General features: G+C 53.0%; 1 protein-coding gene across 1 annotated transcript in view; it reads right to left on the bottom strand.

Moving 5' to 3' along the window:
* The window catches only part of il1rapl2 (interleukin 1 receptor accessory protein-like 2), a 170,031-nt gene that overhangs the window by 9,237 nt on the left and 134,509 nt on the right, over positions 1-26,285 (bottom strand). The window contains exon 6 of the mRNA XM_029257167.1: positions 17,929-18,003. Within this exon, the coding sequence (XP_029113000.1) occupies positions 17,929-18,003 (75 nt within the window). The remainder of the gene's footprint in view (positions 1-17,928; positions 18,004-26,285) is intronic.

Raw genomic sequence — 26,285 nt, 5'->3', positions numbered from 1 at the left:
CGGTACAGTGGAGCCCAGCGCTGTTCTCAGACTCTGGAACGAACCCAGAGAAAGGCCCGTTCAGCGTTCATTGGATGTACTGCAGAGTTCAGGGCACCTCGATGCGCTTTCTGCCGAAGCTGGGGAAGGCGCATAATGGCTGTTCCGGGTGGGGCTGGCGACCCCGACCCCCCCCCGGTGCCGCACATGGACACGGTCAGGGTCCACGAAACACCGTCACTTTGGTCTGTTTTCCTGAGTGTCCTCACGAGGCTGGACCTTCGCGTCGCACCATCTGCTGCTGTTGTCATTGGAATGGAATCGCAGTGGTACCACGGTGCGTTACTGCGGTACACACAGCCACAGCTCCCCACAAGTGACGGTGATAATGATTCAGAACAACTGCCAGCTACTTATCAGCTTCTCACCATCTGTCACACTTTCACACTTTACCCACAAACCAGCTACTTCTCCCAACGGTCCCACAGCGCTGGGATTTGAACCTGCAACCTCCTGCTGGATGCTCTTTCCTGCTACTTCAGAAACCGAGCGAGAGGCCCCATCTCAGCCCTGGAGAGAAGATACATCCGACGTCGTGCCATCGCTCAAATACCACATTTCTCGATATTGTGTTCCGCACGATTTCAGGAGCTCGAACCCGATTTGGCGTCATCTGTGGTCATGTGACCTCATTCGCGGTTTGTTCATCCGCACCGAGTGGCGCAGGTCGTGTATCGGGGAAAATATTTTGTCTCATTTTATCATGTATCCCTGCCAGTATTTGTGTATTTAACGGTGTGTTTCGCGGTCACCTGCTGGTGCTCACCGCTTCGTGCGGAGAGAGGAGCGAAAACGCAGCTTAATCGAGATTCACGCGTTCCTATTATTTTGACAGTGTAAGTGCTCATAGGAGGCATTACATGTAAAACTCTCTATCGCGTCTCAAATGCGATTTCGAGGCGCTTCCTAATGAAAAGGGCGCATATTAGATGTCTTGTTAATATAAGGTGTTGGCAGCAACATGAGATGTGATCGTTGCTGAGGGTATAATAACGGCGCGCGAACAACAGCGCTAACAGACATTAAACTGTAATCATCTTTACTGCTTGCGATCCCCTCCAGCGCAAGGCCTCGGCGAGGGAATTTACCGCGCTTATGAAAGATCTGCAGAGTGTGTGTGTGCGCACATCGCCGTGCGAGCGGCTCGGCTGTGCTTAACGCGTCCCTACGCAAGCGACCCTGCTCAGGTGCCTCCTGAGCGACACGACCCCAACAAGTCGTCGTGTCCCGAAGCCCCGTTAGATGTCCGACCGTACTGGGCTCGTTCAGAGAATGCGAGACTGGAGATGCTGCCCGAAAACACAGCAGTTGTCAGGTACCTTCAGGCTGAGCCTGGAAGCTCCGGGCCAAATGTGTAATGCAGGAAATCCCATCTCTGCTTCGTGAAGGTCTCAGGTGAAGCCTACTGCTGTGGAAGCTGGAGGACCCTCCTACGACCTGTCCCTTACTACTCATGGAACCCCTCAAATTGAGCCCATGGGCCTGAGGCCTTGTCCGTCATGGTGGTGACATCAGGTGAAGGACATCATGTTCTAGGATTACATCACGATGGAAGTGAAGGAGGTTGAGACTCATGGGACACTGCTTACAGTGAGTGTGGCTTAGGTGTCATAGCATCAAGTGGGTGGTACCATGTGACGGACAGACAAGGTCGAGTCAAGAGCCCATTCGCATGGTTCATGGGCAGAAGAAGACTCTTTGGGCTGTCGAGACAACTAGGCTGCCGTCTCTCCTGCTCTCATGTCATTCACATGGGTTCTGTGGGCTAATGGAAAATGACTGTTACTTAGTTAATTAACTGTCCACAGCGGTAGGATGCCAGGACGTGACTGTGCACCTCCTCTGTCTATAAGCGAGACATCTCTACAGCCGCAGAGCTTGGCACCCATCAGCATCCAGGACTGCCTTCGTTCACGACTCGTCTGTCGGGCGGAGAAGGGATCTGATTGATGAAATGACTGAGCTGCCCAGCGCAGTGAACTTGAAATGTGGCGTCAAACTGCTTCGTTTCCAGGAGGTGAGTGTTACCGTTTCTCAGACAGACTCCTAGCAGCCACTCTGTCTGAAGGAGCTGGACAGTGGGGTTCTCACACGCAGCCAAGAGGTGCTTATCATCTGAGTGTTTAGCCACACAGAGGATGTAATGAGGTGGCACCAGAAGGCCATGGAACATGGAGTCATTTTTCCAAATAAACACACAGAGTAAGGATGGGATGGATCCCTGGTGGACACGGATTGGTGGAGTGAAGTGTGAACAGGAGGCGGACTTTGTACTCTTTAAGATGCTTGCAAGGTATTTCAGCAAGTCTGTCTTCCTGAGGAGTCACTGTATACTCTGTCCCATTGAGAGGACATTGTTGACTTGGTCTCTTTCGGGACTCACTGTTGACTCTGTCTCATTGAGAGGACATTGTTGACTTGGTCTCTTTTGGGACTCACTATTGACTCTGTCTCATTGAGAGGACATTGTTGACTTGGTCTCTTTTGGGACTCACTATTGACTCTGTCTCATTGAGAGGACATTGTTGACTTGGTCTCTTTCGGGACTCCCTGTTGACTCTGTCTCATTGAGAGGACATTGTTGACTTGGTCTCTTTCAGGACTCCCTGTTGACTCTGTCTCATTGAGAGGACATTGTTGACTTGGTCTCTCTCGGGACTCACTGTTGACTGTCTCCTTGAGAGAATATTGTTGACTTGGTCTCTTTCGGGAGTCACTGTTGAGTGACAGAATGCTGACAGCGCACACATCTGCTGTTTGACAAAACTCTTCCCATCCCTGAAACCTTCTTGGACCGGAAGAGTGATAAAGCAATAAAAAACGTCCAAGAGAAGAGACTCCAGTTTTGCCAGCGGAAAGCAGGAAGAGAAGATCAGATCCTCAGCACTGAGACCTGGATGTCTTCTGCACTTCCATATATAACGAAACTGCACATCATTTCCCCAGGATAACAGGCCTCATCAGATACATGTGACAGAGGAAAAAAGGAGACGTCGTCACAGTAGCGCTTTTTATTTATTCCTTCATTTCACACTTTTCTACAAACTCACAGTACTCAGCTGCTTGCAATGGCCTACCTTTCATAAAGCAGGGTAATATTTACTGTGTCAGTTTTGGGTAAGTACCTTAATGAACAGTGCCAGAGCAGGAGGTGGGACTCAAACCCAGGTCTGCTGAGTGCGAAGTGACGCTCTGAACAATGGGTCACCTGCAGGGCTGTGTGGCCCCTGGGGGTGGGATGTTGGTACTGCAGCCCCACGCACTCCTACGCCATAAGTGCTCGTTCCAGAACGATCACCATCAGCCACGCAAGACTTCGTGAACAGGGAGGGGTGATGACTGATGAGATTTGTGGGGGGGGGGTTGCCATCAGCTGAAAGCACAAATGGCCACACCTTCAACCCAACACCTACGACGAACTCTAAGACCAGGGATGAACGAGGTCCAGCAACACATACACATGTAACCAGGATGCTGCAGGTTTAAATCCCCGCTGGAGAACTACCATTGTACCCTGATTCAGGAATCACTCCAAATACCTGAACATGCTGTAAACAGCCACCTGCGCACAGTACGTGAGTAGCGCTGGAGGAGTGCGTTCCAAAAGCAGTCATTTATGAAACCATCCAGAATTCCTCATTAGCAAAATTAAAAGCAAAAAAATGAAAATATTTTGAGAAACTCGAGCCCAAATATGACTGAGTCACTAATTAAATTTAGCACCTCTGGGGTATTTATTAGCTGTTTGTCGAGGCAATTGGCTGATAAACTCGAAACTTCTTAATTATTTCCTGCCGAAATTAGTGTTTTAGTGGAGAGGTGGTCCTAAGGAGGGGACCTTGTGGGTGTGTGTGTTCGGGGTGGGGGGGCAGGCATCCCCCTCTCCTGCGCTGAGGATGTGACGTGCGACATATGGGAATACTGAGAGGATCATTGAGCTCTAATTACCCCAGTAATCATGGGTAATGACACAAGTGTGTATCTCCGCATCAATCAGCAGAGTCAACAGTCGGATCTCGCTGGGGTTCGGACCCCAGTAAGGGGGGGGGGGTGTGTGTATATTCAGTGTTTTTTTCATTCAGCTTGGCCAGAAAATCTGCCCTGTGAAGCTCATCTCAAACACATCTTTACACTGTGGGAGGAAACCAGAGCAACTGGAGGAAGAGCATGCAACCTCCACACAGACTGAGCTGTCTCAAGCTGCCCTGAGAGGTGGACCAAGTCTCGGACCTGATGCCCGCGCCGTGAAACGTCTGAGAAGACATTGCGCTCTCGGCATCCCGTGACGTCACGGTCCTCGCGGCTCCGAAACCCAAAGAGACCGTGGAGATGCAGGATGCAGCACAGCCACGTGTGAAGGATTCTGCAACGCGGTTAAAGCACACGATGGATTCTGAGCACAACCCTCCTGAATCACAGAGGGCAACACTAGAGCTTCAGGTGAAGGCGGTCGCTGTCTACAAGGACGAGGAGGGACTGCGGTCCATCAGCCTCGGCACCTTGTGGTTTATCATCAAAAACGGTCCCTTCTCAGTGACGCCCCCTGGGGTCCTTAGCGGTCCCTCCACGTGGCGTCGGCTTTAACTGCCGTCAGAAAGAGCTCCTCGTCAGCACACCACCCATACACACTGAAAGAGACTGTTGTCTCTCTCTCTCGCACACACACACACACACACACACACACACACACACACACACACACACACACACACACACACAGACACACACACACACACACTGTATTACTACGCTCTTACCATGAATCTCACCGTTACACCTGAGATACAAATGCAGCGCTGGCAGTTCCATCGTTTTTCGGCGAATGTGGGAAGTCCTCGTGAACCTGAGGGCACCGACCGACAAAGTGCACGAAAGCCCAGTGCTGCCCGTCAAAGGCAACGCGGTTAGTGGGACATGACGGATGTGACGGGGGGGTCGGCCAAAGCGACCGGCCATAAATCACACGCCCATTTCCTACGGTGACGCTGAGAAAAAAAAAGAGCAGAACTCGCAAAGCAACTGTCTGCGACAACAGCGTACAACGGAGTACAACAATGTACAGCAGAGTACAAGAGAGTACAACTCCAGAGCGCAGGAAGTACCCGAGAAACACGGATCGGCATGAAACACACAAGTGAGAGAGCAGACGTAGCTCCGCAAGAAGGTGTTTCAGGACCAGTGTGAGTGTGTTCCTGTAACGCGGTTGGCCCGCCGCTGTATTGCCTTGGCTCAGCAGGTGGCGTAATGGTTAGAGCCACTGCCTTCTTACGGAAAGAGCCAGGTTTAATACTGTGGTCCTGTTGCAGTGCCCTTAATTGAGGTATTTACCCTGCAATAACACAGTAAATACCCTGCTGTATAAACGGGTAAATCAGTGTAAGTAGCTTAGTGTACAAAACCCTCACTCTCAGTCCCTGTGGAGAAAAGCAGCAGCAAAATGAAGAAACAGAAATAATTTCAGGCTCCTGGAGTCTGGTGGCAGGGACACGAGGGCAGCACTACGTCTCCAAGACGTTGTAGGAATTCCATGATTTCATTCATTATAAGAGCATAAAAAAATTCTACCATGTAATTCAAAATGTTCGGTTTCCGCTGCAAAAGGTGTTTCGATGTCTCCATCACACCGACGCACTTTTATTTATTCGACACTTTTCTCCAAAGCGACTTACAGTGTTAAGCCACTTACCGGGATTTATCCATTTATGCACTAGAGTAATTTTTATTGGAGTACTGCGTGAATGTCACATGTACTCATCAAGAACACCCCTCCCCATGACACCGTCATTTGCATGCCTTTGTCAAACCGCAGCATCTCCTGGGCTCGGAGACCATCCATGGTGACCTGGTGTCCTCTACCTGTGACCCCCCCACCAAAAGAGCCCACACTGATGTACTGCTGTTCATCATGTACAAAGGCCACAATGTGCTCTGGAACCTATTTCAACTCCAGATGGTTCTAATAATGGCCAAACTATTATTTTCTGTGTTGAGAGTGATCACGACACACACACACACACACACACACACACGCCATGCCTCTTGGATGCAGCCTCTTTCCTGGGACCACACACTAATTTAACATGTGTGTGCCTTTGCGTTAGACACACTCTCTCACCGCTTTCCCTTGACCGAGGGCGACCGAACGACTCGACGCGGATGTTTCGACGGGACGCACTGGGAACATGGAATCTCAGTGTGTTATTAGCAGAACTCAGAAATGACTCCAGATCACAATTAGTCAAAATAACAGTTAAAGAACAGTTAGTAGGGAGGCACTTCCCAGAAAAAATCACTAATGTTTTCAGGATAAATCTGAAATGATGTTCAATAAGACATATTATACAGCACCTTTAAAGTACCAGTGTAATATAAAGGGGGTATAAAATCTGTGATGTAAAATACGTTCTTGTGCTAGGAAACGCTATTTAAAGTTAATTCACAGTTTCTCTTTTAATAAAAGAGATCGAAGGCCTCTCTGTTGTACTCTTGAGGAAGGCACTGGATTGAAATTGCTGCCAAAAATATCCTGCTGTTTACTTGGATAAACTATTGAGCTATGTAAATTTTCTCGCATAAAGAGCCCCGAGAAGCATTTCAATAAAATAGTAAGTAGTAATTATTTCTATATAGGAGGAAACCCAGTTCCCTGTGAGGAGGCCACTGATCATAAAAGAAAAAAGTATAAACTTCCAAGAGTGAGAATGTAAAAAGTAAAAGTGGCATCTATTTGCAGCTGATCTATAAGTTCCCATAATCTTGATAGAAATCTAATTAACACATTCTGTATGGATAACCTTCAGGTCGGCAGATCTCGACCAGAATTAAGAAAAAACAGCCTCTATTTTTCTCAACAATGTGCGCAGGTTAATTGCTTTGTCACACTTTAGGGATTGTCTTGCCTGCACATAGACCAGAAAAATTAAAGAAATTAAAAGTCTTCCACATAAGTGTCAGAAGGCGCTCCATTTTATCAACAGGCAGTGCGTTTTCTGTAGATTCCAGAAACTGAGCCGCAAAGGTTTGAGCAAGGCATGAGTAGCCTGGGGTGAATCACACCGAAATGTTCACTTTAATTGATGGTCACTTCAGCTAGAAGTCTGTCACTTTAACTGGGGACGTGTCACTTGAATGAAGATTCTGCCACTTTAAGTGGGGGTGTGTCACTTGAATTGGGATTCTGTCACTTTAACTGGGGGCGTGTCACTTGAATGGAGGTTCTGCCACTTTAAGTGGGGGTGTGTCACTTGAATTGGGATTCTGTCACTTTAACTGGGGGCGTGTCACTTGAATTGAGAGTCTGTCACTTTAACTGGGGGCGTGTCACCTGAATTGGGATTCTGTCACTTTAACTGGGGACGTGTCACTTGAATGGAGGTTCTGCCACTTTAAGTGGGGGTGTGTCACTTGAATTGGGCTTCTGTCACTTTAACTGGGGACGTGTCACTTGAATGGAGGTTCTGCCACTTTAAGTGGGGGTGTGTCACTTGAATTGGGATTCTGTCACTTTAACTGGGGGCGTGTCACTTGAATTGAGAGTCTGTCACTTTAACTGGGGGCGTGTCACCTGAATTGGGATTCTGTCACTTTAACTGGGGGCGTGTCACTTGAATGAAGATTCTGTCACTTTAACTGGGGGCGTGTCACTTGAATGGATGTTCTGCCACTTTAAGTGGGGGTGTGTCATGTGAATTGAGAGTCTGTCACTTTAACTGGGGTCATTTTACTTTAACCAGGCGCTTGTAGCTTGACCTAAAGCGCAGCGTTGAAGCCTGTGGTGTGAAACGCACACCCAAATCCTCCAGCTGGGGTGTCAGACCGCCACGCCCTCTCACCGTGTTGACAAAGCGCGTAGAAGCACCATCTTCAAGAAGAGCCCCTGAAAGTGACCTGGTCAGTAAGAGGTTCTTTCCCGGAAAGCAGCACGTGCTCCGAGATGTCCGGGCTGAGTGAGAGTTCCGCCCACGTCCATGACGTCCAGCCACCTTTGCTCCTGCGTCCACCGCGAAGCCCGGCCGACCGAAGGTGCGAAAAAATGGGCGGCTCGCGCGCGCCGTTCGGCCGAGAGCAGGAAAACCCTCGACCGAAAGCGACCCCGGCAGCGACCCCCTCCCCAGCTGTCACACGGACACCGGCGGGTGCGACGCGGCCCATGTATGAATTAACCTCCTGACCTAAGCGGCTCGACCTCGCTGAGAAAGGCTCTCGATCAAACCCCCGCCGGCAATCTGGAATTAAGGGCTCGTCGCTGCTCGGCGATGCTCTCAAGTTCAGAGGTGACGCTCGCGTGGTGCCGGGCCAAGGACTTAAGAAGAAGTGGGTCAAAGCCTGACACCATACAGACCATAATCCCCCCAGAATGGGACGTGAACCCCCCCCTCCCCAGTGCTCGCCCAGGGCTTTAGCACTAATAAAAATCCAATTTCCCTCACGAGTCTTTGGTTTGGGGCCAGATTGATGTGGCTTTAGGTTATTAACTGGGATGGGCCTTTGGACCCTGCTGCTATTTTAAGTTCTTAGTGGTCAAAAGTGGAGAAATATTGCAAATGGGCAGGGATGGGAGGGATGGGGGCACAGAGAGCCATGTGGCTCCTTTGTTACCGCTTAAGAACGTGTTTCCTGACAGCATTTCCAAATACTTTTCATATATTGTCTGGCTGCTTTTCCCTAATTTTATTCAAATTATTATTTATCCAACACTTTTCTCCATGTGATTTATGTGCTACTCACAGCAATTTACCCCTTCATACAGATGGTTACTTTCACCGGTGTAACTCAGGGTAAGTACCACGATCAAGGGCACTACGGCAGGGGGTGGGGTTCGAACCCGGCTCCTTGAAGTGCACGGCGACACGACCGCAAATGTTCGAACCACCAGCCCGTGTGTCTGTCCAACGAGCGATCTGGAGGTTCCGGCACTTTCTCTCCTTGTGTGAGTGCGCTGGGTGCTGGGACAAGCGCAGGGCGGCTGATGGTTCGACTCGGTGACACGTGTGAAACGCGTCACGTTACGATACTTTGTTAGGTCATGTAAACGGCATCAATTAGTGATCGTCTTCCCCAGAACTGAGCCTCCTGTTAAGGAGCGGAGAACGTTCCCTGAAGCAGGCCATGCGTACCATGGTAAGACACACACGTGCACACACACGTTTGAGTTCCACACACAGTGTTGTAGCTGGGCTGGTTTACACCGGTAAGAGGTCACCTGCTGAAAGGAGCTGAGACTCGCCTCCTTTTGGACCCTAAAGCGCCGCTGCGCACCCCTCTCCTGAAATATACACTTTTCTGTCCAAAATGACGAGTAAATCGAGGTATTCTTAGGAACAGGCTTTGGCAGTGAGCTCCAAAGCAGGTGGTGATTTAGGTGAAGTCCAGGCGCGTGACTCAGACTCGTTTGCGGTCCACTTTGGGACGGGTTTAGGACGAGTCCTTCGCTCTGTCATATGTCAGCAGTGAGCGTCGCCAGCGCTTTACCTCCAGAAATACCGCGCTCACGGCCTTCTAGGACGGGATAAAAAATAAAATGAGAGGCAAAGGAAGCAGCACAAAGAGTGGAAATAAGTTCCTATGGGGCGAACTAAGCCTTGTTTCACTTTCACACTCTTTTCTTTTTATTTACTTATTGTATGTATAGGGGGTGCGGTCGCGCAGTGGGTTGGACCGCAGTCCTGCTCTCCGGTGGGTCTGGGGTTCGAGTCCCACTTGGGGTGCCTTGTGATGGACTGGCGTCCCGTCCTGGGTGTGTCCCTTCCCCCTCCGGCCTTACGCCCTGTGTTACCGGGTTGGCTCCGTGACCCCGTATGGGACGAGCGGTTCTGAAAATGTGTGTGTGTATTATATGTATATTATTTTTATTTACTTCTATTTTATATATTTTTTAAATGTATTTTTATTTGTTTTTAAATGCAGACCAACTGTGGCACTTCCTGCAATGCCCCCCATTTACAGTCTTCTCGCAAAACATGGTAAAGAAACGAATAAACCGGCTCAACAAGACGTACAACACAAACGTTGCGCATGTTGGCCTTTACAGACAGTGTTTTACACTGTTTTACTCTGCTAGCTTTGACTGATTTACTTGCGGAGGCAAAGGGCTTTACAGTAAAATCGATGGAGGCCGCGGACGCAAGAAGAAGTATGAAAAAAGTGGAGATATATACCGCTATATAACTGCGATGTTAGACATATATATATATCGCAGTATACGGGGAGGTGCTGCTGCTCAGCCGCCACTCGCTTCGTGTCATTTGTCACCCTTTTTATCCGCCGCCCCCCCAAAAGACGTCCCCGGCTGGATAGTCTACTGCTGGGCACAGTTTCGGTGCTCTGTTTCTGGGTGGTGTTACAGCGCGGTACCAGTGCGGTCAAACGCGGGGCGGATCGTAAAGAGTACTGAGTACTGTGCTGTGCTGTGCTGTGCTGTGCTGTGCCCTAGTCCAAAAACCCAGTAAAAGGCCTTGGCTGCATTTCTTGGTTCGGCTGCCAGAAATGAAGGTTCCTCCTCTGAGTCTCCGGTCCACTGCGCTGAAGCGCGGTCGCAACGGTCAGCAGCTTCAACATGGACACAACACGGCGAGGGAGAGTTAACGTGAAGGGAAAGCAGCTTAGAGTCGTCACCTTGCAACCTGAACATCCTCGGTTCAAATCCCACTCCTGCTGTAATGCCCTTGAACACGGTGCTCTGGATTAATACAGGAAAATTTACCCTGCTCTGTCAGGGCACAAGCAGCGCGTCGATTCGGACGGAAAAGACGAGGGTGAATTCAGTCGCTCCTAAAGCAGACTCAAGCCACCCCCCTCTCCAACTGTGGAAGGAGCCCTGAGACTGGTCCGTACTTTGTTCCGCCCCCCACGCCACCAACCCAATCCGTGCCAAGGAAACGTGTTCCGGCTCCAAAATCGGGTCCCGCGATCCAGCGCCGTGTCGTCCAGCTCCCGGCAGCTTGTGCTGGACAATGTGGTAATGGCTCCCCTTCTGACCTCCGGGACCCCCGGTCTCTCCCCCAGCAGCCGTCAGTGTATTTAATAGCCGCTCCCTGGCAGTCCGCCCAAACAGAAGTGGATCGTGCCCCCCGGTGGGTGTCACTGGTAATTTAATTCCATTATATTTCCTGTGCTCATTTCATGGCGGATTGCCGGACGCCTGCCAGTTCTTCGACGATTTTCCGCAGCGCTGGAGGACGACGACGGGTGACGCAGCTTGACTTTGGACGGCCCCGTGGCCGCGTTGCCTCGAGAGGGGATGGGACCCCCCGGGGCGCACTGGGAGATGCGGAAGGGGTCTCGCCCCAAGTGGGAAGACCCAGAGGCCTGGGAAGACAGAGCAGACAAACTGCTGTGCTGCCCACCTCTCCAGGTGTCCTCTGTGTCTTAATTGTCCACTGGGGTCATGCGATTAAAAAAGCGACCGCCTGTCGAGGGGCCGAGTCTGCGAGACTCGCGGAAACGACGGTCACCGACTGTCTTGGAGGCCTGATCTCAGTAAGACCTGCCAGTAACATCCATCCAGAGGGAGAGTAATTATTTTGGGGAAAAAAAACATTTTTACCCTGCTGTGCTGTAAAAGCGGTGTATTCCAGCAATGTTGGAGGTGGTGCATAAAGACACGGTTGTGAGGCCTGTACTTCCTTATTAGACGTGAGACATGTTTAATTATGATGGGGTCGGGGGGAGCACTCCATTTAGAAACTCACTGAGCAATTAAAATGACACAGTGATTTATCCCCCCGGCGATTCCCAGCATCCCGCTGCACAAACAGGAGCTCAGGAGACGTTTGGACTCCGTTGCGGTCACTGTTGAGAGCGGCTTCGGAGCGCCGCAGCATCCTTTTCGTATCGTCGAGGGTTCGACTCAAAGTGTGGCCGGTGCTGCGGGACGAGACCTCCGTCGAGGCTGCGTCGCCTCGTCTTCGGGATTAATGGAAATTATCGCGCTGACGTCGACCGTTTGGTTTGACCGTGAATCAAACTGGAGTCCGATCAGATCATGTTGTCCCAGCATTACTAAATACCCCAGAGGGACGCTCAGAAATATACTGTGGTATACGTAAAATGTATCTCACAAAAACACACGGATACGGATTATGGAACCTATTACCTGCGTCCTCAGCGGATGGTAATCGGCTGGAGGTGTAGGGGTTACTGCCCTACCTTGTAATCGAAGGACCTGGGTTCGAACCCTGCTCCCCCTCCTGTGCAGTGAAAATAACCCATCTGTAATGTTTCGTTAAGTAGTTTACTGTACTTACTTACCATAACTAGTGAACTAACTTAACCATGATGACATTCCAAGTCACCTTTAAGGAAACTGTCAGCAAAATGAAATAATGATGAAGTATTTCAGCATTTTGCCCTGTGATGGACTGATGTCCCCTCCAGGGTGTCCCCCGTCTCATGTCCTGCGTGTCTGGATAGGCTCCGGACCACCGTGGCCCTGCACCGGACAAGCTGGTACTAACAACGAATGATGCCCCTGTGGTCAGTTTTCCGGAAGCATCTCTGAGTTCAGAGCACCTGCGACCGCGGTGCTACGCTGGGTTTCGGAAATTAGCCCCGGGTCGGTTACCGGGACGACTGGCACATTTGGGTCGAGACTCTTTGACAAAGGGCTTGAAATCAAAGCTTCTAAAGCCCCAGCTGAACTCCTGAAGGAGAAAGACCAGAGCAGAGCACACAGAGACAGGATGCACAGCAATGAAGACGGCGCAGGGCAAGCGAACAGTTGGACAGGTGTGAGACAGTGATGACTGGAGGTCGACGGGACACCGGGAGCAGCTGGCGTCCAGATATTTCATGAGAGATCCCACGGGGACGGTGCAGCTCCGCCCAGCGCTTTTTTTTTTCGATATATTACCTGTCCGAGTTTCACCGCACCTGAATACGGAGTTGTGTTGTGAAACGGCGTCCCTCTACTTTTGCTGACGGAAATTTCTAGACGTTTGTGGACTGTCCAACTGCACCCTCGTGCGCAAGAACATTCAAGAGCGGCTCTGGCAAAGCTTCTGTGGTTGAGCGAATGGAGGTAAAGATATCGGTTATTACTGTTAATGTAAATGGTACGTTTGTCCAAGGTGTGGACACCCTGCAGTGTTGTACGGCGGACACTCGCAGTGTTACCCCAGTGGTCACAAGGCACCAGTCTCTCTCTTGTCCACATGTAGCTTTTTGGGGTCAGCGGACAGGCCTAGAGAAAGGCCCCGGACCAGGTCTCGAACCTGGGACCGTGATGGAGGACGGAGTAATCGTGTCCCCGTGCTTCTGCAGCAGTAGCCATAGCCAACATGCCGGACCGTTCTCCCTCCCGGTGGCGGCAGAAACAGTGCATTATGGGATGCAAAGGATTTCTCAGAAAGGCAGATCACTGCGCTCCATTAACTCCGCCCCCTGATGGAGAGGCCGACCCGGGTCACACCACCAAATGTGTTCCGCACCATTATGGAGCCTCCAGAACCTTTATCAGCTGGAACGAGGCACTCGGGGGCTCAGTGTGTGTGCGTGCGTGCGTTTATTTGCCAAGAACATGCAGAAGGACGACTCGTCAGACCGAGTCACAGTCCTTCGCGGCCCGGAGGCCCGTTCTCCGGGCACTCGGACCGTTCCGCGAGCTCCCATCCGCTCCCGGACACGGTCGAGACGCGCCGCTCCCTCCCGTCATACGTGCCCCTCCCCCGTTAGCCTCGCACCGCTAACACTGTGTGTCTTTGGTCACAGCTGCCGTGTCCTTTGAGTAAACCCCCGGTGACACACGGGACGCGGAAGGGCACCCACCCGCTGACCGCAAATCGGTCCCTGAGACAGAGCTTTCTGCGTGTGTGCGCATTGGAGGATTGGACACACGATATCAACAGTGTACTATGCTGATGCACCAACCGTTCAACAGGAAACAGCTTAAATGAAGAGGTGAAATTCATTCATTCATTTTTTTGTTTCTCCACAGAAGCAAATTCTCCTCGGTAAATTTACAATCGAAACTCAACATGAAAACCTCATTAGAAGGATGACGGAGTTACACACCGAATCCTAATAACTTGTCTACGCACAGCCAATCAGATCTGTGGAAAGTCTTTATCTTCTCCAGTCAGAATATTAGAAACTGCTGTTCGCTTCCCCTCCTCGAATCAGAATATTAGAAGCTCTTTCTCACTGCCCTTCCTCCAATCATCCTTGTGAGAACAGTTTACCATCGTGTGCCGCGTCCAATCGGCATTGCGAAAGCTGTCGATTTTTCTCTCTCTCGTCCGATCGGTGTCGCCGAAAGCCGTCCATCCGCGTCCATCCGCATCCCTCCGTCAGCCCGTGCCGCGAAAGCGCCACGTCGGCACTGTTCCCACGCCACGTTCCGGCGCGGGGCGCGATCTCCCGGTATCTCTGCTCTCGGCCCTAACCGTGACGAGGGCTGCGAGAACGGGGTAAACGAGACCTTCGAACGCCCGCGATGACAAATGAGAGAAAGAGGGAGCGGCGGCTCGGTTCACGACTCCATTCCCCCGTTATTACTCTGTCGCCGTGACACCGGCCCGTCTCGGCGCTCCCGGATGAGCCAGCGGCTCTGTTTCCTGTCACTCCGCGCGTATTTATCGCGACGTAAACGCCGCGGACGTTGATGGAAAGTCCGTGTTTTCGGCTTCGGGAAACAGAGGACAAAGCAGGAGAAAAAAAGATAAAACAAGCTGTCGTCTGCGGGGCGGAGCGATCGGCGACTTCGCGGACGGGGGGAGGGAGAGCTCCCCGCCACGGGCCGCGCACGTGGAGAACGGCGGCTCCCCGCAGGACGGCTGTCCCGCAATGCCCTTCATACGCGCCCCCCCCCACCCCCCACCCCCCATAGATTCCTTCTGGATGTTTTGAAAGGCACCTGCCACACACACCTGGGCCCTGAGTGCCACATCCTCGGCGGCGGTGCCGGCTACCGCTAATCGGACCTCTCGTAGGGAAAGAAAGCGGCAGGATCCCCCCCCCGGCTAATAATAGGTCCTTCTCGTGTAAAGGTTAAGGGGAGCTGATTTTCTCGGAGCCATTGATCGTTGGGTGCGCTTGGCGTCCGAGCGGCTAATAAACACTGACAGCTGCGGTGGAATGTGCCCCCCCCCCCGACCCCCCCCGAGCTCCCGCCAGCTTCGCGCAACAATTAATTACCAGTTTTGTGGGGCCGCGGGTTCCCGGGAAGGGGCCCGTGATGGGGCAGACGCCGAGCCGGAGGACCTCCGGCAACAAGCGGCGCCAGCGACCCTTTGACGGAACACGGCGGAAAAGTGCGTTTGAGTGTGTTGCAGTGCGTTTGGGCGAGCTGAGCGCCCCCCACCCCCCTTGTTTATTCACGGAGACGCGGACATAAACGGCGCCGTCGATGAAGCAGCCAGCGGCCCAAACGGCCCTTTTTTCAAGGCCGAGGCGAACGAGACGTTTATAAGCCTCCTCCGTCACGGGTGACTTCGGCGTGTCGTCAATCTGAAAATACATCACATCTTTTTATCGTGGCGTTCTGCGCGAAGGACCCGGGTGCGACTGGGAAACGAGCCCTCGGGCGAGCGATTGCGGCGGTGCGGCCCAAGGCTCCCGCTCCTGCGGCGAAACGGCGACGCCGCTTCGCTCGTCTCCATCGCTCACGCGGAGCGCTTCGGCGGGAAACGGAAGAACGTTCCGGAAGCGACTCGCATGGCGTCCGGCACCGTGTCTTGGGTGTGCGGGAAGACCTCCGGTGCCAAGAGTGAGAAGATGATTGGACCGGGCATGATGAAATAGTCTGAAAATATAATGCGCAGCCTCTCCACGCCACACGGAGCCCTGAATATAAATGGCGTGCGGTTCACGGCGTCGCCGCCGGAGCTCATCTCTGCCGTACGGTTCTTCTTCAGGAAATTACAGCATTTATCATCTTTTTTACCGCCTTTCCTATTGTGGGGCTTCAACTTTAATATATACCTCAATAGACAGGTACTCTTACACCTCCAAAGTCTAATTACCGTTTTCTGCCTTTGCCGCGCACAGAAAGAGAGGAACTCGACTCCTCGAACCCTTCGATGACCCCCGATGCCCGTTATATCAGCATCTTCATCGCTGTCGAACGACTATAATAACCACGAGAATCTTCCCATCGGGCCTTCAGAACTCACATTTTGATATCGACATTGATTTTGCTAGAAGTGACACCCCAACAAACTGACCGTTATACAGATGGTTTCTCGCCTCCCCTGTCGGATGGAACGCGGTAGATACACCCGCACCACCACGGTAAAAACAGGAGCCTTTTTGGACCCTTCAATGGACAGTTTTCCAGTGTTCAGAGTGTCATGGTATAATGATGTACATCCATGTGCAGACACACACACACACACACACACACACACACACACACTGTCTGAAGCCACTTGTCCCAAAGGGGTTTGCTGTAAACCAGAGCCTAACCCGGCAACACGGGGCGCAAGGCTGGAGGGGGAGGGGACACACCCAGGATGGGACACCAGTCTGTCACAAGGCACCTCAAGCGGGCCTCGAACCCCAGACCCACCGGAGAGCAGGACCCGACCAAACCTGCTGCGCCGCTGCGCCCCTGCGGCCCCTGTATAATGATGTCTAATAAAATTTCCTCTGAATGTGTGTGAAAAAGGATCTGATCTCACTGTTGTGTATGTTTCTGTCAGTGTGTTTCTCACACACACACACACACACACACACACACCCCTGCGTTACACCACCGGCCCTGCTTAAGCCCTTCGATTTCATCCGCTGCAGTCGAACCCAGGGCCGACTGTGTGCGGAGTGGGAGTTGTGCGTAGATGTAGCGAACGGACACACCTGGGGTGGGGGGTGACAGCCTTCTTCCAGGAAAAAACGTACAATGCTGCTCTCGGCCACTCCGCTCCACACACACACACACACACACACGCAGTGGTCCACCTGAGAGCTCTGATGGCGACACTGAAGAGGGGTCTGCTGCCCAATTCACTCATTTATATAGCAGAGTAATTTTTACTGTATCAGTTTAGGGTAGGTACCTTGATAAAAGACACTACAGCAGGATGTGGGACTTGAACCTCAGTCCCCCAGGAGCAAGAACAAGACCGCAGCTCTACCGTCCCGTTCACACACCTCTCTTCCTGTGCTCATATCTCACCCAGGTCTCTCTTCTCCCATCCACCTGTGTTCAACCAGGATGGACCGCGGTAAAAAACATCAGAGCCACACGCCGGGAGGGAGTGTGTGCTCTGTGTTCTGGGGGAGACGTCGCAGACAAGAGACGAGACGAGAGAGAGAGAGAGAGAGAGAGAGAGAGAGAGAGAGAGAGAGAGAGAGAGAGAGAGAGAGGAGCGCGTCCCGGGAGCGCCATGGCGACCAGCTGCCACAGGCGGGGAGCCGTTTGAGCACAAAACGGTGAGGAGAGAGACATGTCGGCGACGCCGCAGGGGCTCGGAAACTCCATCTCTTCAGCTGTCTCCTCGTGGTGTGTGTGTGCGTGCGCGTGGAGTAATGGCCTGTAATTTTGTGGGAGCAGACAGCTTAAATATGCGTTCCTTTCAATGGTTTCGTTATTGTCAACTGCCCTAAACAGAGAGTCACATTTAAAGAGCACCGCTACCGGGAGAGAATCACGTGGTCGACAAAAAACTCCAAATGCTTTTTTGTCTAGAAGAACAGAAAACGTCTCGTCGCAAATGCCGAACGCTGCAAGGAAGCTAACAATTAGTACCGTGGTGTGTCAGTGAGCCTGGAGGCTTATGGGAAGAAGTGTGAGAACACAGTCGACATAGTGCTGTACCAGGACAGCACTATGATTTTACCTTGCTGTGGGTGTAAACGTTACCCTAATGAAAGGTGCGTGTCTTTGTCCAGGTGCCGGACCGTGGACCACACTGACCGTCCGTCCGTCCTCATCGGGCGCCTGAGGTCACTCACCCAGCTGGACGTCGATGACGCTGGCCTGTCGCTCGATGGGGAACAGCACCTTCGGGGGTCTCGTGGTGAGGAGAGCTGGAAGAGAACAGCCAAATGTGAGAAGCTCAGGCTCTGTGTGCGTGCGTGCGTGTGTGTGTGTGTGAGGTTCACCACATCCTCTCGCTGGTGTTTACTTCCATCTTTCCCCCTGAGCAAAGTCAATGGAGCTCCAGTCATTGAAAATGCATTAGAGGAGCTCATTATGGCGCCACGTTCTCTGGGAAAGTCACTCCCTAATAAGCTGTGTGTATAACACACACACACACACACACACACACACACACACACAGGGTACAGGTGGACACAGGACTCCTGCCAGAGGAGCTACTCACACATGATCTAAATGTCTAAGCTGAAGCACCAGACAGAGTCACACTCAGTGAGTTTACTGCACAGTTCCGGTGTTACTCTGGTTTTACTCTACATTCACCCTGGTTTTACTCTACTGCTGTTCACACCAGTGGACTGACTGACCGCCTATTTACGACTTAATTTCATAACAGACAAACATCCAGGCTGCGCTTAAAGCCCCGTCCTGCTCACTCTAGGTTTTCGCATCCATTTGTTGAGGGGACTCTTTTTTCCAAAGTGACTTGCACTGATTTACCTGTTCGTCCAGCATGGAGACTTTTACTATATTAATTCAGGGTGTGTACTTCCATTAGGGTACTACAGAGGGAAGTGGGATTTTAACCTCGGACCTTCGAGTGTGAAGCAACAGCAGCGTTAACCACTGCACCACCTGCTGCTGCATGGGCACATGGGAGCAGGAGCACCCCACACACATACACACACACACACACACTGGCATGCTGAGGAGTGTACCATTAACAGTCCTGTTGAGAAAGCGTGGGACGGGACTCAGGCACCGTGAGGTTTCGTTACATAAAAGATGCAGCGCCGGGTCACACGCTGCAGAGTGCGGCGCCGAGTGTGTTCTGCTCGCCTTTGATCTCCAAGCGCTATGAGCGGCGCGCGCCTCCAAATCGTCCCCGGTAGAGTGGCGACGGCTGCGATCCCGCCACCTACCGGCCCACACGCCGGAGCACTTTCCGGAACGGACCCTGCCCACCTCCAGCGACCGGCTGCGAAGAACGTACGCTTTTCTCCCATTTCTCCCGTCTTCAGCATCTTAACGGCAAACAGGAGCTCGCATGGGGGGTTGGTGGGGGGGATTGGTGCACCACTGGGGGGCAGCGGGGGGCTTTTTATACCGAGATGAGGAACGTGGTGCTAGAAAAGGCCATTAAAGCCACCGGCCATTTGTGACCCAAACGGAGTGTGACCTGTGTGCTCCCAGCAGCTGTGCACCGTCCCCAGGCCGCAGCTGGGGGGGGGTCGGACCCCCCACCTCACCTTCAGTTCAAGGAGAGCGCGGGTGCGAAGCCTTACGGAAACTCTTCTCTTCCACCCCCCCAACCCCCCTTTGCTTAATTCTGTCTCTGGACCCGTGTGAGCGGAGTGACGCCCGTGTGCCCATCTGAGGGATGGAGCCAGGACCCCCATCCATCACAGGATGTGTGTGTGGGGGGGCTCCTGCATGCAAATTAAAGCTATCATTCTTGTCAGCACAGAACCAAAGTAGGTCTGCGGTCGTGTGACACGGCGCCCAGGAAGTCGCCCAACCCCCCTGACCGCTGGACAGTCTATGTCCCTGAACTGCATCGCTTTGCTGCGAGATTTGGGGCCCGTGGGGTTGGGGGGGGGGCTCAGGTGGTCACTTTAATTATTTGCCCCCTGCTGTCACACCTGTCGCAGCCGTTAACACCGGTGCTTCACAGCTCCTGCATTGCGGGTTCGATTACGGGTCCAGATCCGGCTCAGTCTGCGTATAAGAATCGTGGTTCTACTGCAGGCACTCTGGTTTCCTCCCACTGTCCAAAGATGTGTGTCCCAAGTGAACTGGTGACTCTGAATTGCCCATCGAGTGTGTGTGTGTGTGCGTATGTGTTGGTGTCCCACCGGAGGGGTACTCAACCTCTCACCATACTTTCGCAGGATAGGTTCCGGACCACCATGGCCCCGTGCTGGACGAGCGGTTATCGACAGTGGACAAACGCCGCACCAGAGACCACGAACACACAGCTCTTCCAGTGCGTGTTTCCACACAAAAACAGTCATAAAATGTCAAACACGGAGGGATCACTCTTTTTATTTATTATTTCAGCGTTCAGTTAGTTTTACTGTTTTCACTCTGTAAACACCGACCTTGTGCGCTCTTCACCACACTTCACCACACTTTACCACACTCAGACTGGATTGTTCTCTCTCGCATCCGTACACCTGAAGGGGGCGTGGCCTCGGTCCGTCGGCACTCGTCCGCAGCGGGACCTCCCTACGCACCGCCGTCAAACATCCTGCGTTTTCCGCTTTTCGAACTGTCCTTCCCTCGACGACGAGCCACAGGTGCGTTACTTTCCCTTTTCAAAGGAAACACTGATGCATCATCGCGAGAACCACGCCGCTGTCAAGGGTGTTATACCGCGTTAAATTTGACTGATAGACTGCCACATTCCTGCTTGGCTGATGTGAAAATATTTCACTGTCAGTTGGTGATGAATGGCACCACGGCTGGCCACTGAATCAAGCGCTGGCATTTTAGCTTATTATAAAGTACGAACACCTGGTTTTATTGTGGTAAAGCGCTGTGAAAGTGCCACATTAACAACTCAGACCGGGGCTGGAAACGGAGGTCTGAGAATCCCAGTAAATCGAGGTAAATCGAGTTGCTCTGCGAACGTGCTAACGTAGCGGGAGCCGTGACCTAAGTGTGTCACGGGTGAGGGAGGAGTGGCTTCGACCAGCCGGCGCTGGGGACCCCCTGCGTAGTGACTTGTGACGGAGGTCATGACCCCGGTGAATCGCCGAGAGGCTGTAGCCACGCGCCGCCTCCGCGCTGCCCACCTAAAAGAGCCCCTTTCCCCGGTCGGGTTCCTCAGGGCAAATGCACCCTGGGTAGCCGCGGTACATCCGTGAGGAGCTACGCAGCCTGTCATCCCTCACCGACAGAGTTCCGTACAGAGAACAAACACACCAAACACACCGTGACACCGTTGCGGTGACAAGTTCTTCAGGCTGGAAAATGCCGGCGTCGCACTTGCTATTCCGGGCGCTCCGATGGACCCCCACCGCCCCCCCGGCATCGTCCCAGTGATCGAGCGCGACTACTGACGGACGCGCAGCCCAGCGAACAAAGGCCACCAGCCCAGACCCGTCGTCTGATGGATCCCGGTCGGCCGGGGATCAGGACCGGGACCAGGCGCAACGAGTCGAACCCGCGCCCCATTCACAAGCGCTGCGCACATTATCTGCACAAGTGAATGTCATATCAGGATGAGAGTGTATGTGTTTGCTCGGTGAGTAGCACGGTGTGAACAGGCATCACTGTGATGGCAACGCGGGTTGGGGGGGTGACACTTTGCATTGTTGGATTTATGAAATACACTCTTCTCACACTGCCGGGAGGGCCGCGCACGCGTTGCTGTGAGAGTGCACCGAACACCCGAAGGCTCGTGGGAAGGCGAGACGGGCGAGTGCCCGCAGCTCGATGTTCCTCCCGGCTTTTCCAAACAGCGAGAGCGCGGGAGTCACCGCGGTACTGCGGACACCGAGAGTTAACCTGCTGTAGGGAACGACTGATGAGCTGTAACTAGTTGCCATGGCGATAAACCTCTTATCGGTGGCGAAATGAGACTGAAATGGTCTGATTTTCGAAAGCCCAAAGTTATCCGGATAATTACTTCATTTACATTGTAAAAGAGAGCCCCGGACTCCCGTTGGACGGCGTGTGGGCCAAGGGCGGGGGTTCGAGTGCTAATGAGGTCACTTCAGGCAAAGAGCCGGACGCAGTCAACAGGTGGACCCATCAATCAGACCCCCTGGATGGGGCACCCCCTTCGTGGAAGGTTTGCGATGCCAGATAATTATTGCATAACGGGGCACTGAGTAGCTGCCAGAGAAGGTAAACGACAGGGGACGAGGAAAGGGAGCAGGGAGGGGACAAGGGAAGGAACGAGGGACAGGACCAGGGATGGGACCAAGGACGGGACCAGGTACTTCACCAGGAAAGGGAGCAGGGATGGGATGAGGGATGGGACCAATGAAGGGATGAGGGACAGGACTAGGGACGGGAATAGGGAAAGGACCAGGGACGGGATGAAGGATGGGACCAGGGACGAGTCCAGGGACGGGCCGCAGCGCCTCTGAAGCGCCTCAGCGTAAGTAAACGGAATTCGGAGCTGCGCAGACGATGTGGACGTGAAGAAAACGCGCTCCTAAAGGCGCCGCTCCTCCTCCGCCTCCTCCTCGTCCTCCTCCATCTGCACAGAAACCAGGGCCCTCATTTATTCTGTTAATTAAAGCGAAGAGCGACACGCCGGCGCTCGGATGCGTGCGTTTAGAGAGCGCGACGGGACGCGTGCGGCAGATGGCGTCTCTCATGTGGGTCGGGCCTCAATTTGCTTCTCGGCCGCTGCTTTCTCTTCCAGGGCCAAAGCGAACAAGCCGACCGGACCGGACCGGACCTGCCCGATGACGGAGCTCATCGCTCAGCCGCACCCAGCGCCGATCGCAGAGCCGAGGGTTCGACGGGAACGAAGGAGCCGCGCTGTCGTTCGGCGCCTGGCCTTGCCATGTGACCTCTGTGTCTTTTAGTTTTTAAATCAAACTGGGAAACTGTCTGGGATGAGCAGAGAAAGCGCTTCATGTGAGGGAAGGGCTCCTGTGACCGAAGCCTCTCTTTAACGAACCGATTACGGTCGACAGACTCACAGAGGCCTCGGCTTCGCAGTGGGTGGGGGGTCATTTTTAACGGCATAATTATAGACAGAGAAAATACAGCACCGTGTGACAGGCCCCCTCGAGACACGCCACGGTCACGTTTCATTTGCGGCCCGTCGAGATCCCCACCGCTTCACGTTGCCATGGAAACGGAGGCGCCCGTTACCCCGCCGCGCGGATCCCAATGCGCTCCCGACGTTTCTAAATAGGCGGGAAATGTTTAGTGGATTTAGTCTTTGCTCCCACGGGTTACGGTTTGAAGACTCTGAACACCTGAGAGAGAGAGAGAGCAAAGCGACTCTTTCTGGGAGGGGCCTCCGCTGGGGTGGGGGGGGGGGGGGGGGTAGTGCTCTCGTGGCTGTTTTCCACTTGTAATTTGCAGGTTGAATCACCCAGCGAAATGACCTGTTCAGCAAACGGGCTGCGGAAAAGTGGCTCGGTTTGATCGAAAGGAGGGGCGCGGTAAAAAACCATTCAGAAGCAAACAGTTTTCATAAAAAATACTCAAAAAAATGTATAACATCAGTTTAAAAAAAAAAAACAGACTATTTCAGTATTTCAAGGGGAATTTCCTGGTGAGGCACTGAGCAAATCTGATACAACCGTGGGGCAGGAGCAGGAACACCGGGTTATGCAGAATAAAGCCTGCGATCAGTAAAGCGGAGTGTAACCGGGAAGTGAACGCACACGTGCGCGCGCGCACACACACACACACACACACACACACACACACACACACACACACACACACCGCGTTCTCCCGCAATCGCCTCGAGACGACGAGAATGGGGACACTTTCTGAGCTCCTCCTCATCAGAAGGTGATGGCTGTGGTCACGCCGGTATATCTCTCAAAGCGCACAAAGAACACTTCTGCTCTCCGGCTTCTGTGCCACACCGTTTTCGGGCCGATGAGCGGTGAGCAGCACAAATGAGCACGAAAGCAAATTCTGGAGATACAAAACTGCAGCGAATTACACCACATTGAATCATCTCTCCATCAGCGACGAAGACTGTCGCGTCACGTGTCCGATGACGACCGTGGGCCGCGCGTGCGGTGCCGGCGGGCCTTCCCGATCTGTTTCCATTATTTTGTCCAAGCTGGCGCGAACAAGAGCTGCTCCTGAACGGAGGCCGGAAACCGAGGTGAAGCCAGGGTGCGAGAGGCACTAAGGCACTAAAAGGGTGTTTGTGGAGGAATGCTCTTCCGCTCGGGGTTTGCTGATGACTCAGACGCTGTGATGAGCAGCCGGGCAGGAAGCCGCTTTGCACGCGGAGCCGCAGGCCGCCGCGGGACGTCTTATCGGGAGGACGCGCCGCACGGCTCAGCCGCGGATAGAAGGTCCCAGGTGGCGCCGGAGCGGCCGTGCGATGGCGGCCGTACGCATTCATCTGCGCGGCGGCCTGATAACAGGCGAACGACGCTGAGGTCCACATGCGTGCCGCCCGAGTGCCGCCGTGTCACCGAAATGGCCCCAGAATCCCCATCTTTCTCAAACCTGCTTAATGTACGAAAAAAAAAAATCACAATCTTTGTCCTCATCTGGAGCCTAGTAGGAAAAAATGCATCCTGGGAAAAATGATAAAGTGTTTGCAAAATGCAGCAAAGCCCCGATTCGCGACGTAATTAGTGTGGAGTGAAATCAATGTATTTTTTTCAAAACACTACAGCTGCTTCTCAGCGGAGCGGCACCGTGGCCGTGGTGGATGGGGGGGGGCGGGTGTCGAACGCCGCGGGAGGGGACCTGACGGCGAAAAGGTGCCCCGGAGACGACGACAGACCGGTCAAGTTTTAGCCATGCTGGCAGGACCTCCTAGTGACTCAACCCCCTGACGCGTAATGCAGCCGGCCCGGGTGACCAGAGTAAAACGGAGTGAGGGACACGGTCGCCTGATCGCAGACGTGTGCCGCCAGGATGAAGGCGGATGTTGGCAGGGCGAGCTGCTTATAGCCATAGCGACCACGACTGCAGGACTCGGTGCGTAATAAGCGTGTGGCTAGGAGCGAGGAGCCTGTGAAAGACCTGTGCGTCACACTGGTGCCGCCATTATATGCACCGTGGTGCGGGGGCCACCAAGGGGCTAATATGGGCACGGTCCCGGCCACATGTTCCCACCGCCCCCCCCAAGTGTGCTCAGGGAAAGCAGGTACTGCCTGCGGGCCCAAATTTCCTCGCTGTTCCCCTCCATCTGGAGACCCATAATGAGGTGCGATAGAAATCGCGGTGCGGCGGCGCCAGACAGTTCGACGGGTGCGGGAGAATCTAGGGTATGAGTGCGATGTTGATCGCGCTCGGTGGGGACGTGTGACGGCTCTTCGGTCCACATTTCCTCTCCCCGTCCTCCTGGACGCGTAATGCAGCTGGGAGGCTTTGAACCGCAGTGCCCCTACGTTCTTCCAGCGAGACACTTCCTGTCCTTCGGCGCGGTTGTTGGTGCGCGGCGCCACCGTGCTGCTGTCTCCGTGCCGCCCTCTGCTCCTCCGGCACCTTCGCCGTTGAAATAATGGAGTGCAGATGCAGCACCCAGGAGGACGATTGCGGTGAGAGCACAGGTTCGAGGCACACGCAGCACATTGGCGGGACACCGCGGTCAACAGGGACCCCCCCACGAAGCTCCAGGGCCTTTAACCGCCAGGTGTCTCACACACCTGAAGATACTCCATGGAAACAGCGTCCTGAGCGTCGTCACCGGGGAGTTTCTTCTGTCTGAATCGCGTCATTGTATCTTCATCATCACATTCACTTTAAAATGATATTTGTATTAATAAAGAGAGGGTCCCACTTTCTTTTGCTCCAAATCCCCACTTTCCCATGAACGTGCGAGGAAATCAGGGCGCAGGTTATCACGATTATGATAAACAGCCACCAGCTCTCAGACACGTAAATAAACTGTTAATAATTTTCACTTTATTATGAACAAATATGACGGGGGCGCAGTAGTGCAGCGGGTTTGGCCTGTGCCTGCTCTCCGGTTGGTCTGGGGTTCGAGTCCCGCTTGGGGTGCCTTGCGATGGACTGGCATCCCGCCCCGGGTGTGTCTCCTCCCCCTCCGGCCTTACGCCCTGTGTTGCCGGGTTAGGCTCCGGCTTCCCATGACCCCCAAATGGGACAAGCAGTTTCAGAAAATGTGTGTGAGAACAAATACATAAGATCATGGATTTTTACATTTACCTGACACTTTTCTCCAATGTGACTCACAGTGTCAAACTACTTCTAATTATTTACCCATTTATACAGCTGGGTCATTTTACATTTATTTAATTATCAGACACTTTTCTCCAAAGCAACTTCCAATGAACTCTATGTAGTGTTATCAGTCAACACACCTTACTGACCACAGTGACTTATAGTGCTAGATACACTACTTACACTGGGTCACTCATTTACACATCAGTGAAACACACACACACACACCAGAACAGCATGTCTTTGGACTGTGAGAGGAAACCAGAGCACTCAATGAAAACCCATGTAAACTTCACACACACACACACACACACACACACACACACACACACACACACACTGAGTGGGGATC

The sequence above is a fragment of the Scleropages formosus genome, chromosome 13 (assembly GCF_900964775.1).
Source record: "Scleropages formosus chromosome 13, fSclFor1.1, whole genome shotgun sequence".
NCBI lineage: Eukaryota > Metazoa > Chordata > Actinopteri > Osteoglossiformes > Osteoglossidae > Scleropages > Scleropages formosus.
This window is presented reverse-complemented; position numbering and strand designations above follow the sequence as displayed.